The 23,657-nt window shown below is 38.9% G+C and overlaps 1 protein-coding gene across 2 annotated transcripts; it reads left to right on the forward strand.

Moving 5' to 3' along the window:
• The first annotated feature begins 6 nt into the window (after positions 1–6).
• Positions 7–22,929, forward strand: STRADB (STE20 related adaptor beta). 2 transcript variants are annotated; one of them, XM_046658335.1, is made up of 12 exons: positions 9–265; positions 3,222–3,322; positions 7,243–7,323; positions 12,869–12,968; positions 15,962–16,083; positions 17,306–17,414; positions 18,232–18,355; positions 19,890–20,061; positions 20,358–20,462; positions 20,622–20,866; positions 21,551–21,593; positions 22,102–22,929. In XM_046658335.1, exons 2-12 carry the CDS (start codon positions 3,311–3,313, stop codon positions 22,243–22,245), a joined length of 1,257 nt encoding a protein of 418 aa, XP_046514291.1. In that variant the 5' UTR covers positions 9–265; positions 3,222–3,310; the 3' UTR covers positions 22,246–22,929. The 2 variants fall into 2 exon arrangements, with proteins under 2 accessions (XP_046514292.1, XP_046514291.1); XM_046658336.1 differs by lacking the exon at positions 21,551–21,593 and having other exon boundaries at positions 7–265; positions 22,102–22,237.
• The last annotated feature ends 728 nt before the right edge of the window (positions 22,930–23,657 follow it).

Below are 23,657 nucleotides of genomic sequence, written 5' to 3' on the forward strand. Positions count from 1 at the left end.
GCAGCCTGGCCCGGGGCGAGAGGCGGGGCCGCGACCGTGGGCCGGGTAGGGAGAGTGCCGTGCGGGCCCGCTGCCTGGGGCTGAGGCAGAGGTCCGGGCTGGCAGCCCCAGAGCGGGTTGCGCCGCCTTCCCGTGCCCCGCGGCCCGCGCTGGGAGCGGGCCTTGCGCACTCGCCTCGCCCCTCGGCGGGCCGGGTTCCTGCGCCCGCCTTGGGCCCGCACCGCCGGCCGCCTGAGGAGAGTCGCTGGCCGCGGTCGCCGCCAGGGTAACGAGGGGAGACCAGGCCGGGCAGGGAGGGTCGGGGCCGCTGGGGACGTGAGGCAGCGCGGCTCGGCCCGCGCTCTCCGGGAAGCCCGAGGCTGGAACTCGCCGCCCCTCGTCGAGCGCGAGCCCGGGCGGCCGGCGGGCCGGGGCGGGAGTCCGCTGGCGTGGCGAGCGGTCCCCGCGCCCGCTCCGCTCCGCCCGAGCCCCGGGCCGCCCCCCTCCCCGCGCCCGGCGGCGCGGCACCTGCGGGCCGGTGGGCGGGGCGAGGTGCGGGGCGGCGGCGCCAGGTGCGGGCCGGGCAGCCCGCGGCGCTCTGCCCTCTGGTCTCGGGACCCAGACGCCTCGGGGCCGCCTTCTGCCGGGTGCCCACGGTGCCCCCGGGCGGGACTCGGAAGCAGCCTTTACAGCGTTAAGTGTCCAAGCGTCGTGTCGCGCTCGGCGTTTAAGTTGAGCGTCGTGTTTTTCCCTCGTGGGTTGGTTGTGTCAAGTACCCTTTTCCTTAAAACTTGATCAGGAATCGTGACGCGCCGCCTACCCGGCACCGCCTGGCACATAGTAGGCGCTAGTAAATACTTTTTGAAAGCGTGAGTCACCCTACTAAGTTTAGAAAATTCTACGCAGTGGTGCGTCGCTATAATTTTTGAGATCACTTTGAAAATTACTGTCATTTTAAAGCTCAACAAAGAGACTTAAATCGGGTGTTTTTTTTTGTTTTTTTTTTGCCCTCCCTGTAACAGTAGCCTCTGATGGATCCTTAACTCAAAACCCGAGTTGTGTAAATAGGTACGCCCTCTGATTTTCAGAGGAAGTGTTAACCTTTCAGACTGAAGCCTTCGGACGAACCGTTCTGTTATGGAACAAATTTAAATCATTTATAAAGCTATATCCTAATTAACTTTTCAGATGCAAGTGCAAGGGACCACACTGATGGGCTTGTGAATACATTTAGAAATATGGGTCTCAAGTATGATTTTTTTAAAAAGGACTTATATTCATACCTAGTGAAAGAGCATGCAGGAGGAAATTCTGACAGCAAATCTATCCCCCTCTCCCCAGGTGCAGCTGCTGCCCAGACCTCAAAATGTCTTGTAACTGGTCTGGCATATCTAGAGCAAACGTCCTTGGGATTAAACCACCCCCTGGGGACAACCCCTTTAGTATTAACAGTTCTCACAGATTGTATTGGGGTCTTCCGAGTTTTTCTGAAAAATAGATAATGTAATGGAGTTTAAAGTTTTTTTGTTGTTTAAGAAAGAACTTACTAATTATAAGTGGAAAAAGCAGGAAACAAATCCTGATAACCAGAAAATGCAGTTAATTATGACATCCCTAATCTTTCTGCTTATGGGAACGTAAGCTACAAGTGGTCTCAGCCTTGTCTGACCTGATCACCAGTGAGTGTCCCCAGTGCCCAGCATGGTGCCTGACCCATGATAGGCATTCATTAGACACTTGTGGCGTGCAGACTTCGCTGTTTCAGATAAAAGTGTAATGACTTTCTATCTGTGTCTAGTTTCTTCATTTACTTGGCTATTTCCTTAGAATAAATTACTGTAAGTGAGAATTTTACTGGGTCAAAACGTAGAACATTTTCATGGTTATCAAAACATTGCCAACTTGCTTTCCAAATGAGCCTTACCATTTTGCGCTGCCACTGGTAATATCTGAGTACCTTTCAGAGCATCCTCTCAAGCTCTTATGTTGATACAATGTTTCATAGTTATGAGTACTTTCGGATGAAGGATCTCAAGCATCCTGGAATGTGGGCAGGGAAGGCAAAAGGGGGGAACCCTTTTGTGACACAGCAAGCCCCAGCCCCTTAAATTGATGATAATGAATGGCAGGTGACAAAATAATCATAGCCTTTCAGGTTCTTCCTCCTGATTCTACCTTGGTTTGTAATGAACGTCCTGAATAAATTCACGTCTTTCTGTGGCAATAAAATTGGATACTTCTCTGTAGTATCTATGGTTTACAAAATCTTCCTTTTCTTTCCCATTTTGCTCAGTTATTTGCAGATGGCTTGCTCAAACTTGGGGACTTAATTAAAATGAAATAATGAAACAATTTAGACGAAAGAGATGGTATTGGTTAGGTGTAAGGGAAGACCCAGGCACTAGCAAGATTAGAACATTGCCACCCTTTCTATTCGGAAAGATCTGGAAACTTTTGGTGGTGCTTTTGTACCTCCTTGAATCTGAAGGAGTTAGTATTTTAAATCTCTGAATCTGTTGCAGAGTCTTCATCACTATTGAGAGTAATACTCTATTAGTGAAAGTGGACAGGAATTATTTGCATAATAATCTGCATGTCTTTCATATGTGTCAACAAATTCAAAGAGGAATAGAATTGAGAACTAAAAATCATAAGGTAAAAAATATTCACCCTACAGAAAATGTTATTTTCACATGAAAACTGAAAAAACTTCTTTTTTAAAACATGACAAGGAAAGTTATTCTAGTCTGTTACCAATCCTGATTCTTTCCCAAATTTTCTGGTCAGGGACCCCAAATGATTTCATGGTTAGTACGATCAAGAAGCTTTGGAAACTTCAAAGTTTACTGATAAGTGAAACCATTGGAAATTCTTAGGGTATATTTGTTAACTGGCACCATTTATATCAAAAGTGGGTTCAACATTGCTCTTCGATAATGCTTTCACATTTGCTTAGGGTTTTTTTAAAAAAAAGTACAGAAAAGATACGGAAGGAGAGATGCAGGTATGTTGAGGCTTTGGAAATACTCAGACCCTCCTTCAACTTCACTGCCTTTCTGTTGTGATGTCAGATCCCAAATAGTGTTCAGTAAACGGAAGTGCTCTTTAAAGACGCTTTTCAGCTATGTCTCTAGTGCTTGTGTTAAAGAATAGCTGCCTAGATATCGTGTGGGTTTATGGCAACTCGTTCTTCAAGGAACTTTTCTGTAAATCTAAACTATCCTTGCTTTTGTTTTTTATAGTACGATATTTCTGCATCTTGAAGATAAAGCAAAAGTCTTCTTTGGAATAGATGGATTTTTTGTCATTTTCTGTGAACTAAAGCGATTCAATGTCTCTTCTGGTAAGTTGTTGTCACCATGGATCTAATTTTGTGCCATCAGAGTAGTTGTTGGTACAGAGCCATAAAACAAAAGCATATTCTGATGGGACATTCTTAGCTTTGAGATGTTATGTTGACCTGAATGACTTCTGTCTTAAGAAATGAGTTAAATTCTCATTGAGTTTTTGTCTCTTTCAAAAAGAGCTTCTCCTATACTTTTCTGAGATACTCATTCTTCTATTCCTTTGTCCCATACCCGCTTTTTCTCATACGTAGGCTGTTCTTGGATATGCCTCTCCCATCCAGTTAGCTATGCCTTATCCTTCAAATCTGTCAAAAATCCCTTTTACAGATTTCCATCTGACTAAAGGCAAGCTTTAAAATAGTATTATAAATAAGCCCCTTGACTTAACAACAAGACAAAAAACCTTTGGATCGATGTATAATATGATGTATAGATACCAACTTGTTTTCTCTTTGTAGTACATTCATGGTATCTACTTGAGGTAGTTTTAGGACTTTCATTATATAGAATATAATATAATATTTGAGTATTTGAATTATATTAAAGTAGTGATTGTTTAAAAAGTGATGAGTGCATTTGTATGATGATTTATAGTTTACAAATACTTTCATACATTATATCTCTTTCAGTCTTCACAATTATGAGTGAGTGGCAGGGTAGGTGGTATAATCTTCATTTTGAGTTTGGCCCAATATTGCAAAGAATTAGAGCCAAGACTCGAACTCCTATCTGCCAATCCACTCTATCATTTTCCAAGTCTGAGAGGCAGAACTATGAAATTAGGAGACTGTATTGTCAGTTATATGGAAAATACAGAATACATTTACTTTATGTTTAACGTAAAACTTTCTACTAAAAAGGAAGCATTATATATCTGAAAAAACATTGAAGTGAAATACCTACCTCATTTTCTAAAGCAGGAATTGGCCAATTTTCTATAAAGGGCCACATTGTATTTGTGTGCTATGTGGTCTCTGTTAAATTACTCTTCTGTTGTGCTGTGAGAACAGCCATTGGCGATATGTAAGTGAATGAAAGTGGATGTGTCTCTGTTACAGCAAAGCGTTATTCATGCAAATGGGTCGTGGGTCAGTTTGACTCATGGACCCTAGTTTACTGATCCCTGCCCTAAAGGATTATGTAAGACTAACAATTTTATTTCAATTTGTAAGCTGGAGCAGGTGCAAAAGGGCATTTGATAGAGGAAGGTGCTGAGATTCAGAGGACTGTGTGGCTGCCCAGGGCTTCCAAATTTTGGAAAAAGGATATCTTACTTAATCTATTATTCCATAATTATGGATTTTGTCAAAAATAATAGAAAATGATAATAGGTGATTTATGTTCATTCAGTTTGTTAATAATTTTACTTTAAATTATATTCTTTCTTTAATGATGAAATATTTCCATCTTTTGAATCAGAATAATTCATGTTTTTGCCTAAATGAGATATTTGTGTGAGATCAAGTTGCTGTTTTTACTTATGAAGGATTTCTCCCCATTCAAGTTTTACCCTCTGTTTGAGAGCTAAGAAATGGTGTTTTCAAAGGAGCAGCATAAGTTAAATATTTTCCTTCAGATTCTCTACAGAGTATAACTGCTTTTCACTTGGCTATTATGGTGATGGATAAAAAATTACATTCAGAAGTATTTGGAGGGACCTTTCTTCTGGATGGTTTAAAATGATTGTGCTGCCGAACAGAGATTAATGTGTCAATTTTTCATGAGCTTTTATATTCACCAGCGTCCAGTTAATTCAGCGTGGATATAAAAATGTTTTGAAGGGTAAGATATGGCTATTTTGTGATTTTTTATAACCTAGGTAGCTAGTAAACATGCTAACATTTTTTAGGAGGCATCAGCAAAAATATTCTGCCTTATAATGCTGTCTGGTTTTAGCTGTTTTCATATTTAATAGTGACCACTTTCTTGCACTGTGAGAATTTTATATAAAGATAATGAAATGGAAGTCTACCCTATTGTTTTATAAGATGTTTTCTGTATTTCTATAAACTGAAAACATGGATCACAACTCTTATTTTGAAAATAAATTAAGATTGATTTAAGTTTTAAAAAATGTTCCCAATATGTCTTAAATTAACTTCTCATCCATCAAAAAAAGTGATGGGCATTTTTTAGAGAGAGATTTTTTTTATATGCTTGAACATATTTTCATAGCTATGTCAGGGGTCCCTCCCAAGACCACTTCTGGGTTTGGTGATGTGCTAAGAGGACTCGCAAAACTTAGCATATGATCATACTCAAAACTAAGATTTATTACAGCAAAAGGATACAAAGCCAAATCAGCAAAAGGAAAAGGTACTCAGAGTGAGTTTTGGAGGAAACCAGCATAAACTTCCAAGTAGGATGTGCTTAGTTCCCCCAGAGTTGTGACATCTGTGAATCATTGCTCACCAGGGAAGCTCATTAGAGACCCATTCTCAGGGGTTTTATTGGAGATTGGTCATGTAGGTACCTTCTGCCAACAGGTAACAAAATTCCAGACTCCCAGAAAAAAAGCAGGTTCAGCATCAACCATATTGTTGGCACAGACAGTTCAGGCATGGTGAGCTGTTCTTATCAGGGAATGGTGGGAACCCTCCACAAACCCAGGTTCCCAGCTACCAGCCACGGGTCAGATTTGCAAACAGGCTTTTCTGATGGTGGTAGTTCTAGGCCTGCTGTGTTAACTATCTACTACACAATGGTGTTAATGATTATTGTGAAAAATTCAGGGTAAATGTTGCAAAATATATATAAATGTCAAATATAATATATAAATGACCTAAGTAGTGGTTATTTTAAATATAAGTAACAGTAATAAGTATCTTCACAAACTGATATTGTAAATTTTATTCACTCTAGACAAACCAGTAGGAACTTTACAAAGAAAATGATTCTATAGCTATTTGACGTTGTTAGCTTCTGTTCTTCAGGAGTGAGTTTTACATAAAACAGTGGGGAGATATATATCAAATTATTCTCATAAGATTGATAAAGTATACAAACTGTAGGAATTCAACTTAAAATAATCAGTAAATCAGGCAAACTGGGAAAGTGATTAATTTGATTAGTGAGAAATTCTGACATATTCTAAAAGGAAGGAAGTTTCATTACTTTTAAGTAACTGACTACAAAGTGTTAATGGATGGGCTTACAGACTCATTTGATATTAGTACTTTAATGTTATATAGAAATGAATGTTCATGAGATGCTCGAAAATGATTTATTGTAGAAGACTCTTTCATACAATTTGCTTATACTTTTCTTTTGATGTATCTTTTCTTGCTAAATAGTATAAGATCAGCTTCACTCCATAATTGATGACAAGATAAATCAACTGTAGGTCTTACGTTTCTTTATTGGTAATATGTGATAATAGGACCATGGATTAAAATGCAGGAAAATATAAATTGTGATAATGGAACTAAGTCTCTTAATTTGCTTTGAGTTGAAGTTACAGATGATTACCACCTTAAGAAACAAAATTGGTTCCAAATACACTCAATGTGTCGTTTAATGTGGATAAACATGGTTCTGACACTTAAGGGAAAAAAAATCTGAGGAAAATGATTATAATGAGTACAGCAGAATAATTCTTAGCTAAATATTCAAAAGAAAACTGCAAAGATAATACAAGGTAAACATTAACACCAGCTGTAAAAATGAATTGCTATTATGACCTCCAGAGGAGAGGACAAGGGTCAGAGATGGCTCCAAGTAAAGCTGTAACAGGAGATTTGTCTGCTGCACACCCAGCTCTTTCCCATACTGAGTGCCTCCACGGCGTAGATCCCGTGCATGCTGCCCTTTCTCTCTGCTCCTCACCCCAGTCACCAGACCTCTTTGTATCCACATGCCACCCCTGCTTATCTTCTGACTTATTTTTCACTTATTTAATGCATTTCTGAATTTCCAGGATTGTTTCTGCATTTCACGAACACAAGTTGAATCACTCAGACCTGAAAAACAGTCTGAAACCAGTATCCATCAACACTTGGTAAGAAAATGATTGAGTACAATTAATGCTCCTCCTTTGCCTTCTGTAAAACCATTCACTCCCGGTTCTCCTGTATCTCTTTTTTTGTTTGTTTTTTTGAGGAAGATTAACCCTGAGCTAACTGCTACCAATCCTCCTCTTTTTGCTGAGGAAGACTGGCCCTGAGCTAACATCCGTGCCCATCTTCCTCTACTTTATATGTGGGTTGCCTACCACAGCATGACTTGCCAAGTAGTGCCACGTCCGCATCTGGGATCCGAACCGGCGAACCCCAGGCCACCAACACGGAACGTGTGAACTTAACTGCTGCGCCACCCGACCGGCCCTGTATCTCTTTCTTTACATGTCTTTTACTACGTCTTCTTCCTCTACTCCAGCTGTTCTCTAGAAGCCTGTTATTGGCCTAAACTGCCTCTCCCTGAGCAGCTCACCTATTCCTATCACTTTAGTTGCTCAGATTTCAGATTGTCCTAGAGCTTAGGTTTTCCTTCAAGTCAAGAGAGGACCCTGGCATCAAGTGGGACTGGTGATTCTAAAATTTTTACCTGCAATCCTGGGCTCTTTCCTGGGCACCAGGTGTCCATAGAATACCTCAGGTTAGAGTTTTCAAAGGCATCTCTACACAGTTTGAGTCAAACTGTAATCAAACTTCAGCACCCCATTGTATTTCCTGCTTGGCTAATGAAACCCATCTACTAAGTCACCCTACCTAGAAACTGTGGAGTTATCCTCACACTGCCTCTACCTCTGCCCGCACGTCTGGTTATACGCCAAGACTTACAGATCTGGATTTGAAACGCCCTTGAGTCCATCCCCTCCTTCGCCTCATCACTGCTACTGCTCAAGTCTCATCATCTCTCACCTGGACGGTTGCAGGTAGACTCACTGCCTCTAGTTTTCTAGACACACGTTTAACCTCTCACCATGCACATCAGTATTCAACACTGTTACCAATACGGGCCTGCCTGTGTCACTTTCCGGCTTTAAAACTTCCAGTGGTTTCCTAAAGCCTCTGGGATAAGGCCTAAACTTAGCATGGTATACGGACTCTGAATGCGGTGGAATATGTCTAATTTTTGAGTTTCATTTCTTGCTGCTCAGTCTTAGCACATACTCTTCTTTCTGCTTGAATACTCTTCTCCCTTTTCTGCCTCTAAAATTCCTCCTCATCCATACCAAGTTGGCTCAAATATCACATCTCTGAAGCCATTCCTCTTGTACCTTTTATTCCATTATGCTCTTACATATCTTAGACATTCCCATAAGATGGCATTTCCTGTATTATCTCATAATGATTGATGTATGTGTCTCTCCAACTATAATGTGATGCCCCTAAAATAGGCATCCTGTCTTTTCCATCTTTATCTCCCCTGGGCAACGCCTGATAATATTTTTTAAAACATGCTTTGCAATATATATTTCTCTGGGATCTTTCCCTGCCTTAATCCTTACTCTATACTGCAGTTCTTACTACAAAAGGGAACCTGCCTTGCAAATGTATTATTTCCTACAAATTAAGGTAATCCCAGTCAATCCTATTTGTAAATTAATCCTGATCCTATCTTCAATTGTCTTCGTTTTGTCATTTCACTTTTTACTCACTAATACTCTAAAGTCTTCTCGTTACCTGCCCTTTTGTACAATAGGATGTAGTGTCTAATCCTAGTTTTCATTCAAGTGTTATCCTTCAGATTGAGGTAGTGTTCAGAGAGCAGAATGTCTGTTGTCTCCTTGCTGAGGCCTAGAACTCAGGAAACTTCCACAGGTGCTGCTGCTACTTTTTATAATTGTGCTAAAATACACAACTTAAAATTTACCATTTTTAAGTGTATAGTTGAGTGGTATAAAATACATTCATAATGTTGTGCAACCATTACCATCATCCGACTCCATGACTCTTTTCATCTTGTAAAACTGAAACTCTGTTTCCATTAAACAATAACTCCCCATTCCCTCTTCCTTCCCAGCCCCTGGCAACCACCATTGTACTTTCTGTCTCTATGATTTTGACTACTCTAAATACCTAATATAAGTGGAATTGTACTGTATTTGTCTTTTTGTGACTGAGTTATTTCACTTTGCATAATGTCCTCAAGGTTCATTCATGTTGCAGCATACTGCAGAATTTCCTTACTTTTTCTTTTTGGTGAGGAAGACTGGCCCTGAGCTAACATGGGTTGCCAGTCTTCCTCTTTTTGCTTGAGGAAGATGGTCTCTGAGCTAACATCTGTGCCAGTCTTCCTCTACTTTGTATATGGGATGCTGCCACAGACTCGCTTGATGTGCGGTGCACAGGTCCATGCCAGGATTCCGAACCTGCAAACCCACACCGCCAAAGCAGAGTGCGTGAAGTTAACCACTATGCCACCGGGCTGGCCCCTAGAATTCCCTTACTTCTTAAGGCTGAATAATATTCCATTGTATGTATATACCATATTTTGTTTATCCATTCATCTGTTGATGGACATTTGGGTTGCTTCCACATTATAGCTATTGTGAATAATGCTGCTATGAACACGGGTATACAAATATCTCTTTGAGATTCTGATTTCAGTTCTTTTGGTTATATATACAGAAGTGGAATTACTGGATCATATGGTAATTCTATTTTAATTTTTTAAGGAAACACCATACTGTATTACACAGTGGCTGTACCATTTTACATTCCCACCAACAGTGCACAAGGGTTTCAATTTCTCAACATCCTCACCAACACTCATTATTTTCTGTTTTCTGATAGTTGCCATACTAATGGGTGTGAGGTGGTATCTTCTCATTTTGATTTGCATTTCCCTAATGATTAGTGAAATTGAGAATCTTTTCATGTGCTTTTGGCTACATGTCTGTCTTCCATAGAGAAATGTCTATTCATGTCCTTTGCCTATTTTTGGATTAGGTTATTTGCTTTTTTTATTGTTGAGTTTTAGAGTTTGTAGTTAGTTTTAGGAGTTCTTAGATATTCTGGATACTAACACATTATCAGATATGTGATTTACAAATATTTTCTCCCATTCTGTGGGTTGCCTTTTAACCTTGTTGATAGTGTCTTTTGATGTATAAGATTTTTAAATTTTCATGAAGTCCAACTTGTTTATTTTTTTTGTTTTTACCTGTGTTGTTGGTGTCACATCCAAGAAATCATTGCCAAATTCAATGTCTTGAAGCTTTTGTCCTATGTTTTCTTCTTAGAGTTCTATTGTTTTAGGTCTTAAATTTAGATCGTTGATCAGTTTTGAGTTAATTTTTGTGTATGGTGTTAGGTAAGGTTTCAACTTCATTCTTGTGCATGTGGATATACAGTTTTCCCAGCATCATTTGTTGAAAACACTATCCTTGCCCCACTGAATTATCTTGGCACCCTTGTCAAAAGTCACTTAACCATATACGTGAGAGTTTATTTCTGGGCTCTCTATTCTGTTCCATTGGTTTATATTTCTGTCTTTATCCCACTACCACACTGATTTGATTACTGTAGCATTGTAGTAAGTTTTGAAATCAAGAAGAGTGGGTCTTCCAATTTTGTTCTCTTTTTCAAGATTGTTTTGCTTATTCGGGGTCTCTTGAGATTTTAACAGTCTTAAATCTTCCAGTCTATGCACGTGAGATGTGTTTTCACGTGATTTATGTCATCTTTAATTGCTTTCAGCAATGTTTTGTTGTGTTCATTGTACAGTCTTTCACCTCAAGTTAATTTCTAAGTATTTTATTCTTTTTGATGCTATTGTAAATGGAATTGTTTTCACGATTTCCTTTTTAGATTATTCATTAAGCAGATCTTTTGCATTTTTAGGAAGCTTTAAAAAAGTCTAACACAGACAATGACCCTGCCATGATTTTTTGCTTTCTAATTCTTTAAGTAGTCATCAAATCAAAAAGAGAAGTGAGGTTAGTTTGGAATGATTTACTCTTAGGAAACCTATGCTGTCTTGTAGTGGTTACTATGTTGTTTTCTTAAGTGTCCATAATTCATCTATCTAGTAATTTGATATCACACTTTGCTGGGCAACTGCATCAAGCTTGCCTTTTTGTAGTTTTCTCCTTTTTTTGAAAAGTGGTCAGTGTCTGGCTGTTTCCATTCTGGTTTCTCATCCGAATTCTACTGTGTCTGCAAACTTAATATCCTAGATGTAATTGTCTTTGGCCTGGAGGGTTGAACCTGTCTAAAACAACCTGTTTGGGGCTTCAGCTACTTATTTACAACATATATGCCTCTTCTTGTTAAAGAAGACTATTCCCCTAATGGAGTAGATGGAAGCAAAGTAGAGGTTGATGAGTCTGATTTCAATCCATCGTCTGGTAACCTTATGCCATTTCTTCAAGCAGTGAACTGTAAGCCTCAGTTCATTCTGTGCTCTAGCATCCTGACAGGCTAACAGGTTATCACTTTAAATTTTTTACATTGTTGTATGCTCTTCTTTCTACCTCTTATATGTGTTCTTTAATTTGAGTTTATTTGAAGCCTATGTATTCTAAATAAATTAAATTGATTTATTTAGATTTCTTTCTTCACAGGGATCATTTTCAATTATATAGTAGAGTTTCTTTTTACAGTCTTTCGTCCCTCTTGAACAATATTCACCTTTATTCATCTTTAGCCATGAACTTATAATTACATTTTTTCTGCTCTCAAAAGTTTAGGGAACATGTTGAATCAAGGTTGTAAAAAGTAGCACAATTCCAAGTACCTAGTAATGTCATTTCTAACCCCGTCTTCCTTCTCTCTACCTTGGAGGCAGTACTAAGATTCCTGCCACCTGCTGGTGCCTATAAAGACACTTAAGTGTCATTTGGAGTGCTGGTGTCCTTTGGAAGATCCTCATGGCTGTCATATGATGCCAGTGGTGTCGGCCTCTTCTTTCTGTTACATGCATGTTATTTTACTGACGCTGGGATCGGATGCAAACCCAGGACTGACTCCAAAGCGCCCTGTGAGACCCCATTTTGGTACATGGTCATTAACTCAGGAGGTCTGTACTCTATTCTTCCATCTCTTGAGGTTTATTTTTCTTTGTCACCTCCCTTCTGATTCATTTCATCTCGTGAAAAACTTCTTCAGCAATTTCAGTGGGCTGCAGTGTGGAACTTGTTCCTTGACTGTTAACACCTCCACTGGCTGAGCAGGTACCTATATGCATAATAATATAACTGGCGACCACTTGACATGACCACAAGTGTAGAATGTCCCTCACAGGTCCCTGCACCTACTCCCTTGATCTGTTTATTAGAGCCCCTGAAGATTTAACAGCCATTCTTAGCAACTCCTGAAAATGCTTACTGGAAGTTGTGCTGGGAAGTATTCTCCCCAACCTGTAAATCTGCTTTTCCTGCCATCTCCCCCTTTATAGGCTGATAGCTTCGGAACTAACATCAATTATTAGCAGCAACAAACTCTTTTTAGATCTTAAAGGAGTCTCTTAAGCCATCTTTCAGTGCCTTCCTACTGAGCACTTGTGTGTTTGAAAACACAGTATCTGTGTTTTATTTTGGGGTAAGGGACCAAAAAAGTTTATACCTATTTTGTTTTCATCTTTTTAAAACAATGCAGGTTGATGAGCCAACCCTTTCCCGGTTGCCTTCGTCCACTAGAACCAGTGAAGTGATCTGTTCCACCAATGTTTCTCACTATGAACTCCAAGTGGAAATAGGTAATAATCTGGATTTCACATAATTGACCCTTCATTGCTAGAAGTGAAATTGATGACAAAAAGATTGTTTTGTAGGCAGGTCTTTTTCTCTTGTCACCTATAGCATAAAACTAGATGTTAATTGTGTCATTCAAATGTATCTGTTAATTTTATATCTGTCCTAAAATAGTGGCCCAGTTTTTTCAAGATTGCTTTCTAAAAGTTTTATTTTTTCACTGAAGTATTTTTAGAGGAGGAAGACACTAAATAATCTAAATATTTTTAATTTGTGTCTTTATTGTGGGAAGCTTCTGATTTTATGTTTATAATATATACTGGGTATGAATTAAAATCAAATCACGTAAATCTTTTCAGGCACAGTCCTTTAACCAAATTACTTTTTTTAGCTGAAAAACTTACCTAAAATCTCATCTGTAGTAGAAACCTTTCTCAGTTAAGCTTAGAACAGGATGGCTTATTGTTTATAGCCTTACGCACGTGAAACCTTTGAATATTCAGAAACATCTGTTAAACACTACAAACAGATACTGTGTTAGGTGCTAGGGATATAAAGCCATGGAGAACACTTGAGGTGTTCACATCCTCTCTGGGAAGATGAACACATAAGATAGCTTTGTTTTATGCACTAGAGGGTACCACAGTAGAGGTGTGCTGAGTGTTATGGGAACAGAGAAGATGGAGTATCCAATTATCCATCTTGACCCCTTGGGAGTCAAGAAAGATAGCAAAAAGCTGCTGGATCTTGAAGAATGAGGAAAAGTTTGTTAAATGTTCTAGGGAGGATTTTTGTTATAAACAACATAAAACAATCCTGACTAACTTAAGCTAAAGAGGACTTTTGTGAACAATATTGCTAACTCACTGAATAATTGGCTAGAGAAACAGGCTTGGAAGAAACCAGGAGAAGCTACAAGACTAGAGCTGCAACCAGGGCCACGGCATGGGAGCAGCCTAGTTAGGGTACTACCTAGTTAGGGTACTTACACCACCAGGCACTGGACCCCACTGCAGTGAGTTCTGACTGCCCCTGCCTCTTTATGTTACTCACTCCATCTTCCAGTTGGCCAAGCTTAGGTCATTGATCTTCTCATGCCAGAGTCAAGGAGACCAAGAGAGAATAAGGATCCGACCTTTTCTAAAATAACTCTGGTGGAAAATGCCCCCAAATTAGAAAGGAGGTTCAGATGGTGTCAATCCAAAAAAAGGTGAAAAATATTCACTTCCATAGGTGACTGAGAAAGGGTGGTTAGAGGGGGACTACAAGATACTCGCTCTGTGCCCAGAAGTGGGAGCAGAGGGAGAGTAAGGAGTGGTAGGAGATCAATCTGGAAAGGGAGGTTTCGAATACAGTGTGAAAGACTTCATATGGTGTGTTCAGAAGCTCAGACTCTGTCAGCCTCCACAACTTACCCACTTCATTAGTCAGAGGATTTAAGGCAGAAGTTTGGCATTTATCCTCTCTGTGATCCTCTCTCTGCAACATCGTGGAATAGTGATGATGGTAGCAATGCATCTCACAGGCATTACACTGAGTATTTTATATGCATTTTTTCATCTCACCCCTTTACCACTCCCATTTTGCAGATGAGGATACTGAGGCTCTGAGAATATAAGTAATGGTCATACAGCAAGTGATTTGAAAACAAGCCTTTCTGACTGCAGGGTCTAAGCTTTCAGCTGCTTCACTGTAGTACCTTTTATTGACAAAGTGCTGAGTTTAGAGGGACACCTGGCAGCGGTTACAGGCGGCAGTCTGGAAGATGTAGATCAGTATTTGCCACCAGAAGTATCCTCATCACCTGAGTCTTTTTGAAAATTGCCATGCCTGTGTCCCATCACAGACCTACTGAATCAAAACTCCTGGCCAATGGGACCTTGGCACAGGCTTCAGAAGTAGTTCCCTCAGTAATTTCGGTGTGTGCCCTGGGTGAGAACACAGGGCGTAGTGAGGAAGTCACTGCACGTGTCCAAGGAGAGGGGACAGGACTTGAACTAAGGCCATGATGCTGAGGAGGGGATGAATTTGAGACTAACTTCATTTAAAGATAAAAGTGGCAGAATGTGGTGACTGGAGAGAGGGAGGGAACTCACATTGAGTGGGTGCCTATTCATAGGTGTCACTCTGACACCAAAAGGCTGGCAACACCAAATGCGGACGAGTATGTCAAGCAACTGCGGCTCTTCTACATTGCCTGTGGGAATACAAATGCTTCAGCCACTTTCAAAAATAGTTTGGTAACTTATTGTTAAACATACATGACCCAGCAAGCCCATTCGCAGGTGTTTGCCAAAGAGAAGTGAAAACATATATCTACCTAAAGAATGTTTTTGCTGCTTTATTTATAGTCACCCAAAACTGAAAACAAACCAAATATCTATCTACTTATGAATGGATAAATTGTGGTATATCCATATGATGGATTATTACTCATCAATAAAAGGAAACTAACTACTGAAACATACAAAACATGGATGAATCTCGAAAGCAGCATGCTAAGTGAAAGAACCAGACACAAAAGACCACATTCCTTACGAGACCATTTATCTGACGAACAAAAATCACATGAGTGGTTGCCGGGGCCTGGGCGTGGGTGTCAAGGATTGTGAATAGCATTCCATTGCTTGAATAGGTCACAACTTAGCCATTACAGTAGGTATGTAGTGGTGTATCGTTGTGGTTTTAATTTGCATTTCTCTGTGTTGAGCATCTTTTCATGTACTTATTGCCCATTCCTGTATCTTCTTTTGCAGATTGCCTATTTAATCTTCTGCCTGTTTTTTTAATTGGGTGGTTTGTCATTTTATAGAGTTGTAACAGTTCTTTATATACTCTAGATATAGAGTAGTTCAGTTGTAAATATTATTAACACTATCAATCAGTGGCTTGCCTTTTCATCTTTTCTTGAAAAGCAGAAGTTTTTAATTTTGATGAAGTCCAAATTATCAATTTTTTCTTCTATGGTTACTAACACGAGTTTTATGTCTGATTATAGGAAGAGGATTTGACAACTTGACTTCTGTCCATCTTGCACGGCATACTCCTACAGGAACACTGGTGACTATAAAAATTACAAATCTGGAGAACTGCACTGAAGAACGCCTGAAAGCTTTACAGGTAACAGTACGAAAAATTGATACATTTAATGTAATGTCTATTTGAGGAGATTACATATGTAAGAATTTTTTATTCCCCAAATTAATAGTTCTTTCTGTTAGATAAAGTAGATTTCTTTCTTCTAATAAACATGTAATTGTAGAATTGGAAAGAATACTTGGAAGTCAGATCCATGAAAGAACAAATACATTCAAACTTTGGTAACTACTATAAATTCTTTCAAATGAATATCATATTTGAAATGCTGGTCTGGAGATTTGCAAAGCTCCTGGTCGGTCTGATCACAAATAGCCAGATAGGGAAATAGAAAAAACAAAAGCAAACAGGCTCCTTTAATCCAGTTAAATAAAATTAACTTCTAAATTGAGAAATTTTGACAGAATTGCATTATCAGGAGTATTGTAATACCATTTTCATTGTTACTAATTGTTTTTGATATAAAGAGGGAAAGAATTTTGTAACATTGTCCCAATTTTTAAAATACTTATATGTGTACATGTATGTTGTGGAGAAAAAAGGATTGGAAGAAATTATACTGAAATATTAACAGTGGTTCTCTCTGTGATACAGTGTTAGAAGTGACTTTTATCTTCGTATTTGAATTTTTTAAAAGATTGGCACCTGAGCTAACAAGTGTTGCCAGTCTTCCATTTTTTTTTCTTTTTCTGCTTTTTCTCCCCGAATCCCCCCAGTACATAGTTGTATATTTTAGTTGTGGGTCCTTCTAGTTGTGGCATGTTGGACGCTGCCTCAGCGTGGCTTGATGAGCAGTGCCATGTCCACGTCCAGGATCCGAACCAGTGAAACCCTGGGCCGCCGAAGCAGAGTGTGCGAACTTAACCACTCGGCCACGGGGCCAGCCCCATCTTCATATTTTTATGTATTTTTAAATGTTTCTATAATAAGAAATAGTATAGTTATTAAGAGCATGACCTCTGGAGTCAGACTGTCTAAGTTCACATCCCACTTCCACTTCTTGTATTAATTATGTGCTCTTGGACAAGCTTTCTAACTTATTTCTAAGTGTCCTCTTCTGTAAAATGGGAATCATAATATCACATACTTCGTGTAGTGGTTGTGAGATTTAAAGAGATGACGGCATTAAGAACAGTGCTTAGTACTAATAAGCTCCATTAAGTGTTAGCTGCCACTACTGCTGTTATCTTCATCATACAGAGAAAAAAGTTGTTTCAAATGTGTTGTCTCTTGTGTGTTATCCTAGAAAGCAGTGATTCTATCCCACTTTTTCCGGCACCCCAATATTACAACTTATTGGACTTGTTTCACTGTTGGCAGCTGGCTTTGGATTATTTCTCCATTTATGGCCTATGGTAAGAAAACTCATTTTAGATAAAATAATTCATAGTATAGCCTGGATGCTATAATTACAAGGATGAGTGGGATCTTAGATTTGTGATTTATTACTTTTAATTTATAAATCTGATGGCCAATTCTAGATTTCATGATATATTTCTATATCTGGTTCATGTTGAATTGTAGTCTTCGGAAGAAAGTAGAATAAGTCTGATGGTCAGTGAGACCCCCGTTGCTTCTCTGAGAAGTCATGCCTTTGCACAAGCTGTCTCTTCCCTTCCGTCTCCTTCCTCTCAGTAGAGAGCTACTACTGTTCTTCAAGCGGAACAAGTTTTTCCACCTGTGCACCATCCTATCCCTGTTTCTCTACGTTGTTAACTTACTTCACTGTGTTGTGAACATCTGTGTGTCCCTGTCTCCTTCCCTGCATTTGAGCTTCTTGAGGCAGGATCGTGTATTTTTCATTTTGTGTCCCCAAGTGCTCATACAGTGCCCACACAAAGTAGCATTCAGTAGTGTGTTGAATGAATGGATTCTAGAGCTTTGATTTTTAGGGCAGCTTTTGTGAATTACCTCTGGATTTAAAAAATATATATGCACACAATATGTATTTTTTTCAGTCATTTTGAAAATTATTTCTCTTTCCTAATCTTTAGAGCGTCATGAAAAAAGTCTTTTTAAAGCTTCTTGAAGGAAAATTACATTTGCTAGGAAGGTAATTAGGCTCTAAATGTAACAGGTGTATGTGTGTTTACAGTTGACAATAACATTTAAAACAGCTAGAAGCAAAATCACTTTCAATGCTCATTTAAAGATTTCAGGGGTTTCTTTCAGGTTCAGCAAGTCAACTCTTGAGGACTTACTTTCCTGAAGGAATGAGTGAAACTTTAATAAGAAGCATTCTCTTTGGAGCAGTGAGAGGGTTGAACTATCTGCACCAAAATGGCTGTATTCACAGGTATTGACTTATTTGGGTTTTACAAAATGAAAGAGTTTTAGTGGAAGAAATCTTTGGGGGAACTTTCAGGAAGGTGCAGTTGAGTGTTAGAGAAGAGGGATAGGACACTCCTGGATGAAACCGAGGGAGGAAGGAGCCATGGATACGGCGGATGCTGACATTTGTTCGTTCAGTAGGAGTGTCGGACTGCCTCCTCTGTGCCAAGCACTTGCTCAGTGCTGGGCAGCCCCTGCCCCCGGGAGCACGGTCCCAACAGGGAGGGGTGCAAGAACCCGTCTGTCTTTGGTGTGAGCTTAGGGAGTGGGGACCTAGCCAACTCTTTTGTTTTGTTTTGTTTTTCTTAAGCAAGTAAAGAGCTGCTTTGTCTGCTTTTCAGCTTTATGTCATATTTACATCATGTACAAATTGTAACTAAACCTTGCTTTGATTTCTTAAATACTTTGCAGCACCTTGAGATTATCATACTAAATATCAGTTCTCTTGTTACCAAACTGTAGATACAGAAGTAATTGGCTGAATGTTAAGAACAGTGCTGTTCTAAGATACATTGGGACTCTTGTTTCCCTTTTTAAGTTACCTTTGTTTTTCTTTTGAAGATTGGCACCTGAGCTAACAACTGTTAAATCTTCTGTTAAATCTTCCTCTTTTTTTCCTGCTTTTTTCCTCCCCAAATCCCCCCAGCACATAGTTGTGTATTTTTAGTTGTAGGTCCCTCTAGTTGTGGCACATGGGACGCCGCCTCAACACGGCCTGATGAGCGGTGCCATGTCCACGCCCAGGATCCGAACCAGCGAAACCCTGGGCTGCGGGAAGCAGAGTGTGCCAACTTAACCACTCGGCCATGGGGCCGGCCCCTTTAAGTTACTTTTAAATAAGTTTGTTTTCTTGTTGTTTGTTTCAATTTCCTTGAAGCTTTTTTTCTTACTATTTTGGTTTTTTAGCAGCATTCCAGTTAACTGAAGATTTCTAACCAAGTGTATTCTAATTAATCAAGGTTTTATTACACTTTACCAGACTATTGGCCATCCTGCTCCATTAGTTTCCAAATTCAGTGTGGTAGATGAACAATAAGGCTCTTTCATAATTTATTTGACAAAGGAAATTTTTATATAAGACATTTTTATAAATGATGTGAATCCCATGAGAGGATGCCTTTTATTGGATAATAATTGCATTTAACTTTAAATTCTAACATTATGCTTCAAATATTATTTGATTTTTTTAGACTTCTTGTTTTGCAACAGCATCAATAAAACAGTGAAATTAATAATTTGCTTCCATTCCTAGTTTGAAACAAATGTTACCACTTCCAAATAAGTAGCTTTCAGTTGTGTCTTCCCTTGTTCTAATGCCATATTAAATAGCTGAAAGGATTCCTTGATTCCTTGAACATTATATATATATATATATATATATCAGTGTGCTATTTTGTAAAGAGTATTTAATTTCCAAGAGAATACATGGATTTGTTCTGACCAAATTTTTATTCATTGGCCAATTTCTTAGTATTTAGGATTGTTTCTTTTTGTTCTAGGAGTTTTAAAGCCAGCCATATCCTCATTTCTGGTGATGGCCTAGTGACCCTCTCTGGCCTGTCCCATCTGCGTAGTCTGGTTAAGCACGGACAGAGGCATAGGGCTGTGTATGACTTCCCACAGTTCAGCACGTCAGTGCAGCCGTGGCTGAGTCCAGAACTACTGAGACAGGTCAGGTGTGGCCGTTGCATTGGGTTGTCTGTGCGTCTCAAGTGTCTTCTGAGCTTGACTGAAGGACAGTTGTACCCTTATATTTGGGTTCGCGAATGGCCTACTGCAAGGCTTTTTTATTTTTCTTGTGAAAATTATGATGTAAGGAATTTTTAAATGTATACCATATGTTAGGTATATCTTGATTTCTCACTTATGACTTTTTCCACTATTGTTCACCATTCTTTATCATAAAAAAGGACTTATATGTAACTTTTTATTGTTATTTACGCTAAAGGACTTTAACTGTTCTACAGGATTTACATGGATATAATGTAAAGTCAGACATTTACAGTGTTGGGATTACAGCATGTGAACTGGCCAGTGGGCAGGTACCTTTCCAGGACATGCACAGGACTCAGGTAAATGCTACTAAAATCCCTGAACTATTTTCCTTTTGTAAGATCCCGTATATTCTAGATGATGTCTGTTAAACATCTTTGCTGTAGACTCTTAGGATCTTTATTATTGTTTTACTATTTTGCCTGAAAAGGGTTGAAAGAAATCTTTCTTTCTTTTAGATGCTTTTACAGAAACTGAAAGGTCCTCCTTACAGCCCTTTGGATATCAGTATTTTCCCTCAGTCGGAATCTAGAATGAAGACTTCCCGATCAGGTGTAGACTCTGGCATTGGAGAAAGTGTCCTTGTCTCCAGTGGAACTCGGACAGTAAATAGTGACAGATTGCAAACGCCATCCTCAAAACCTTTCTCTCCTGCCTTCTTGAGCTTAGTGCAGCTCTGTTTGCAACAAGATCCTGAGAAAAGGTAATACTGGTCACTTCTAAATAGCATAAAGCATGTGTGTTTTATATTTTATAGAAGCTTTGTGATCTTCCCACCAAATCCAAATCTTTTATCAGTCTCTTGATCAAAAAATTATAGTCTAATCCAGAAAATATCAATGCTAAAAACAAGTAGAGACAATGAGCAGATGGGAAGACTGCTGGATTCGAAGTTCACACGCCTTGGGTTCCAGTCTCAGCTGCATCATTTCATAACCAAGTCACCTTGTAAAAATCAGTTAATCTTTCTAGTCATTAATTAGTGCATTTATGTTAAGACCTTTAAGAAACTTCCCAGCAGTACAAAAATGTTAGTCACTACTATTATAATAATAGAAACTATTATCATAGATAACTGTATCTTGGCGTTAGTATTTTAGAAATAAGGTGTGTCTTATTTATCATTTTTTAGCCCATAATGCCTAGCATAGTCCCTTATAATTAGTAAGTGCCCAATAAATGTTGAATTAGGGACTAATTAAAGGATATCTCTAGAATTAATTCTTCCCATTAGAATTGCTTCCTGATATATATTCTTTTTCCTTTTAATTTTTTAGTACTGGGTGTTATAGCTCTAAACCTAAGTTCTACCATATTTTTATACCTAAAAATCTACATTCTAATATGAGGTTCTATTTTTCTTAATCACTTTTTAAAAAAATTTCAGGCCATCAGCAAGCAGTTTATTGTCCCATGTTTTCTTCAAACAGGTGAGCTTATCTATCTTCTGCTATCTAGATGTTTTAAAATACTATTAAAAAGTCATTTCATTTCGTTGGCTTAATGGGACAGTTTGCTTACCAACATTCTTAATAATAATTTTCTTACAAGTAAAGTTAAAAACAAGGAAACTTTTTTTGGTAGTTGAATTATAGACTTTCTAAAATATTTTCATTCTGCAAAACAAAATGAGTAAAAGCAAACGGAATATCAGATGTTATTATGTCCTTAGCTTACATTTTGATTAATTTAGAGACATTTTATTTTTCTTTTTTGGCTAGAATTGATGAAAGGGCAAAATAATTCTGATAAAAATTAGTTTATTTGCTGTTACTTCTTCCTGTTTTTAGATGACCAGAGTCAAAGGCATTTTTAGTAAAAATACCTAAAAACAATTTTAAACGCTTTTAACATGATTTCTTTAAAAGTTATTTATTGCTAACAAAACTAATGTATTGATTTATGTACCAACAGCCTTATTCTGAGTTTCTTTGACAGATGAAAGAAGAAAGCCGGGATTCGGTCCTTTCCCTGTTGCCTCCTGTGGGTGACCAGCCGTCAGCAGTACTGCCCCCAGCCTCCCCTTGGGCTGAGCCGGAGTGCGACTTTCCTGATGACGAGGAATCCAGCTGGGAATTCTAGGGCTGCCAAATCCTTTTCCGTCCTGTATACTTGACACTCTCTCCCTGCTGCGCTTCCTTCTGGATTGCTAGGTACAAATACTAGAATTATACTTGAAAATACAGTTGGTGCACTGGAGAATCGATCGTTTCAAACCACTCTGTTCAGAGAGCAGGAGGTTATAGCCCTTTGGTCAGCTCAGAGTGTTGTTACAACTCCAGGGAAACTCCAGAATCATCGATCTAGCTACATTTCGTGTCATCTGTTCTCAAGTTTTTTCCCAAGCTGTGACTAACTCCTCCTTGATCTCCTTGATCTCTCAGTATTGAGCCAGTTCAATTTTTCAGCATTTTGCTGCCCTCAGGGGAATGAGCCCTCAGAGGACACTGCTTCCAGGTACATTTTTTACTTCCAGATTCTCTAGCCTTTTTGATCAGCTATTGTTAGACCAACAGGCTAGTTTATCCTGGTATCAAACCCTTTTTTTGTAGAAGGGAAAATGTTTATACTTACCCATTTTCTTCTGTTAATACTTATGGTAATATCAAACTGAGCCTCACATTAAATGATTCACTTGAAATATAAAGAGGAGTTGTAATTTGCATTTTTTATTTTTAAGGGGCTAAAGTACCACTTTTCTACTTAAATTATAGATCCTAAATTCATGCACCCGGTGGGAGCTCAATAAAGATTTATTAAATTGAATTTCTGCTTTTATTTCTTTTCTTAGTGTGGTTTGACAAAGCTAAAAAACAGATTCTATTTCGTTTTGCCAAGGAAAGACCTTTCTCAAACAAATAGATTGACTCACGTAACGTAGTGAATTGGGTCCAGGCTGGTATTGATTCAGAAGGCAGAAGGTGTTCTGGCCCTTTATGTGATGATTCTTCTCCTGTAGAGGGGATCCAACATATAAGGACATAGAGATCTTAATTAATGGTTTTACCTTATTAGCAGAAAAGAAATGCTGTGTCTCAAAAGGAGTATGAAGTTTGAACTGCGGTAAATTGGGACCCACCTCAGTTAGTAGATTTCCTTAATCTGTACACTCTTATTTAACATTACATTACAAATTATTTTTATTTTTTTATTTTTTATTTTTTTGAGGAAGATTAGTTCTGAGCTAACTACTGCCAATCCTCCTCTTTTTGCTGAGGAAGACTGGCCCTGAGCTAACATCCATGCCCATCTTCCTCTCCTTTATATGTGGGACACCTACCACAGCATGGCTTTTTGCCAAGTGGTCCCATGTCCGCACCCGGGATCTGAGCCGGTGAACCCCAGGCCGCCGAGAAGCAGAACTGCTGCACCACCGGACTGATATTAATTTTTTAGTCTAAGACTAAAATTAATATCAGTGTGACAAATAATACACAAATTAATAGACAATTTGAAACACAAATCTTTTCATGTTTATTGGCCAGCCCCCCTCA

Source organism: Equus quagga, chromosome 4 (assembly GCF_021613505.1).
Source record: "Equus quagga isolate Etosha38 chromosome 4, UCLA_HA_Equagga_1.0, whole genome shotgun sequence".
Taxonomy (NCBI): Eukaryota; Metazoa; Chordata; class Mammalia; order Perissodactyla; family Equidae; genus Equus; species Equus quagga.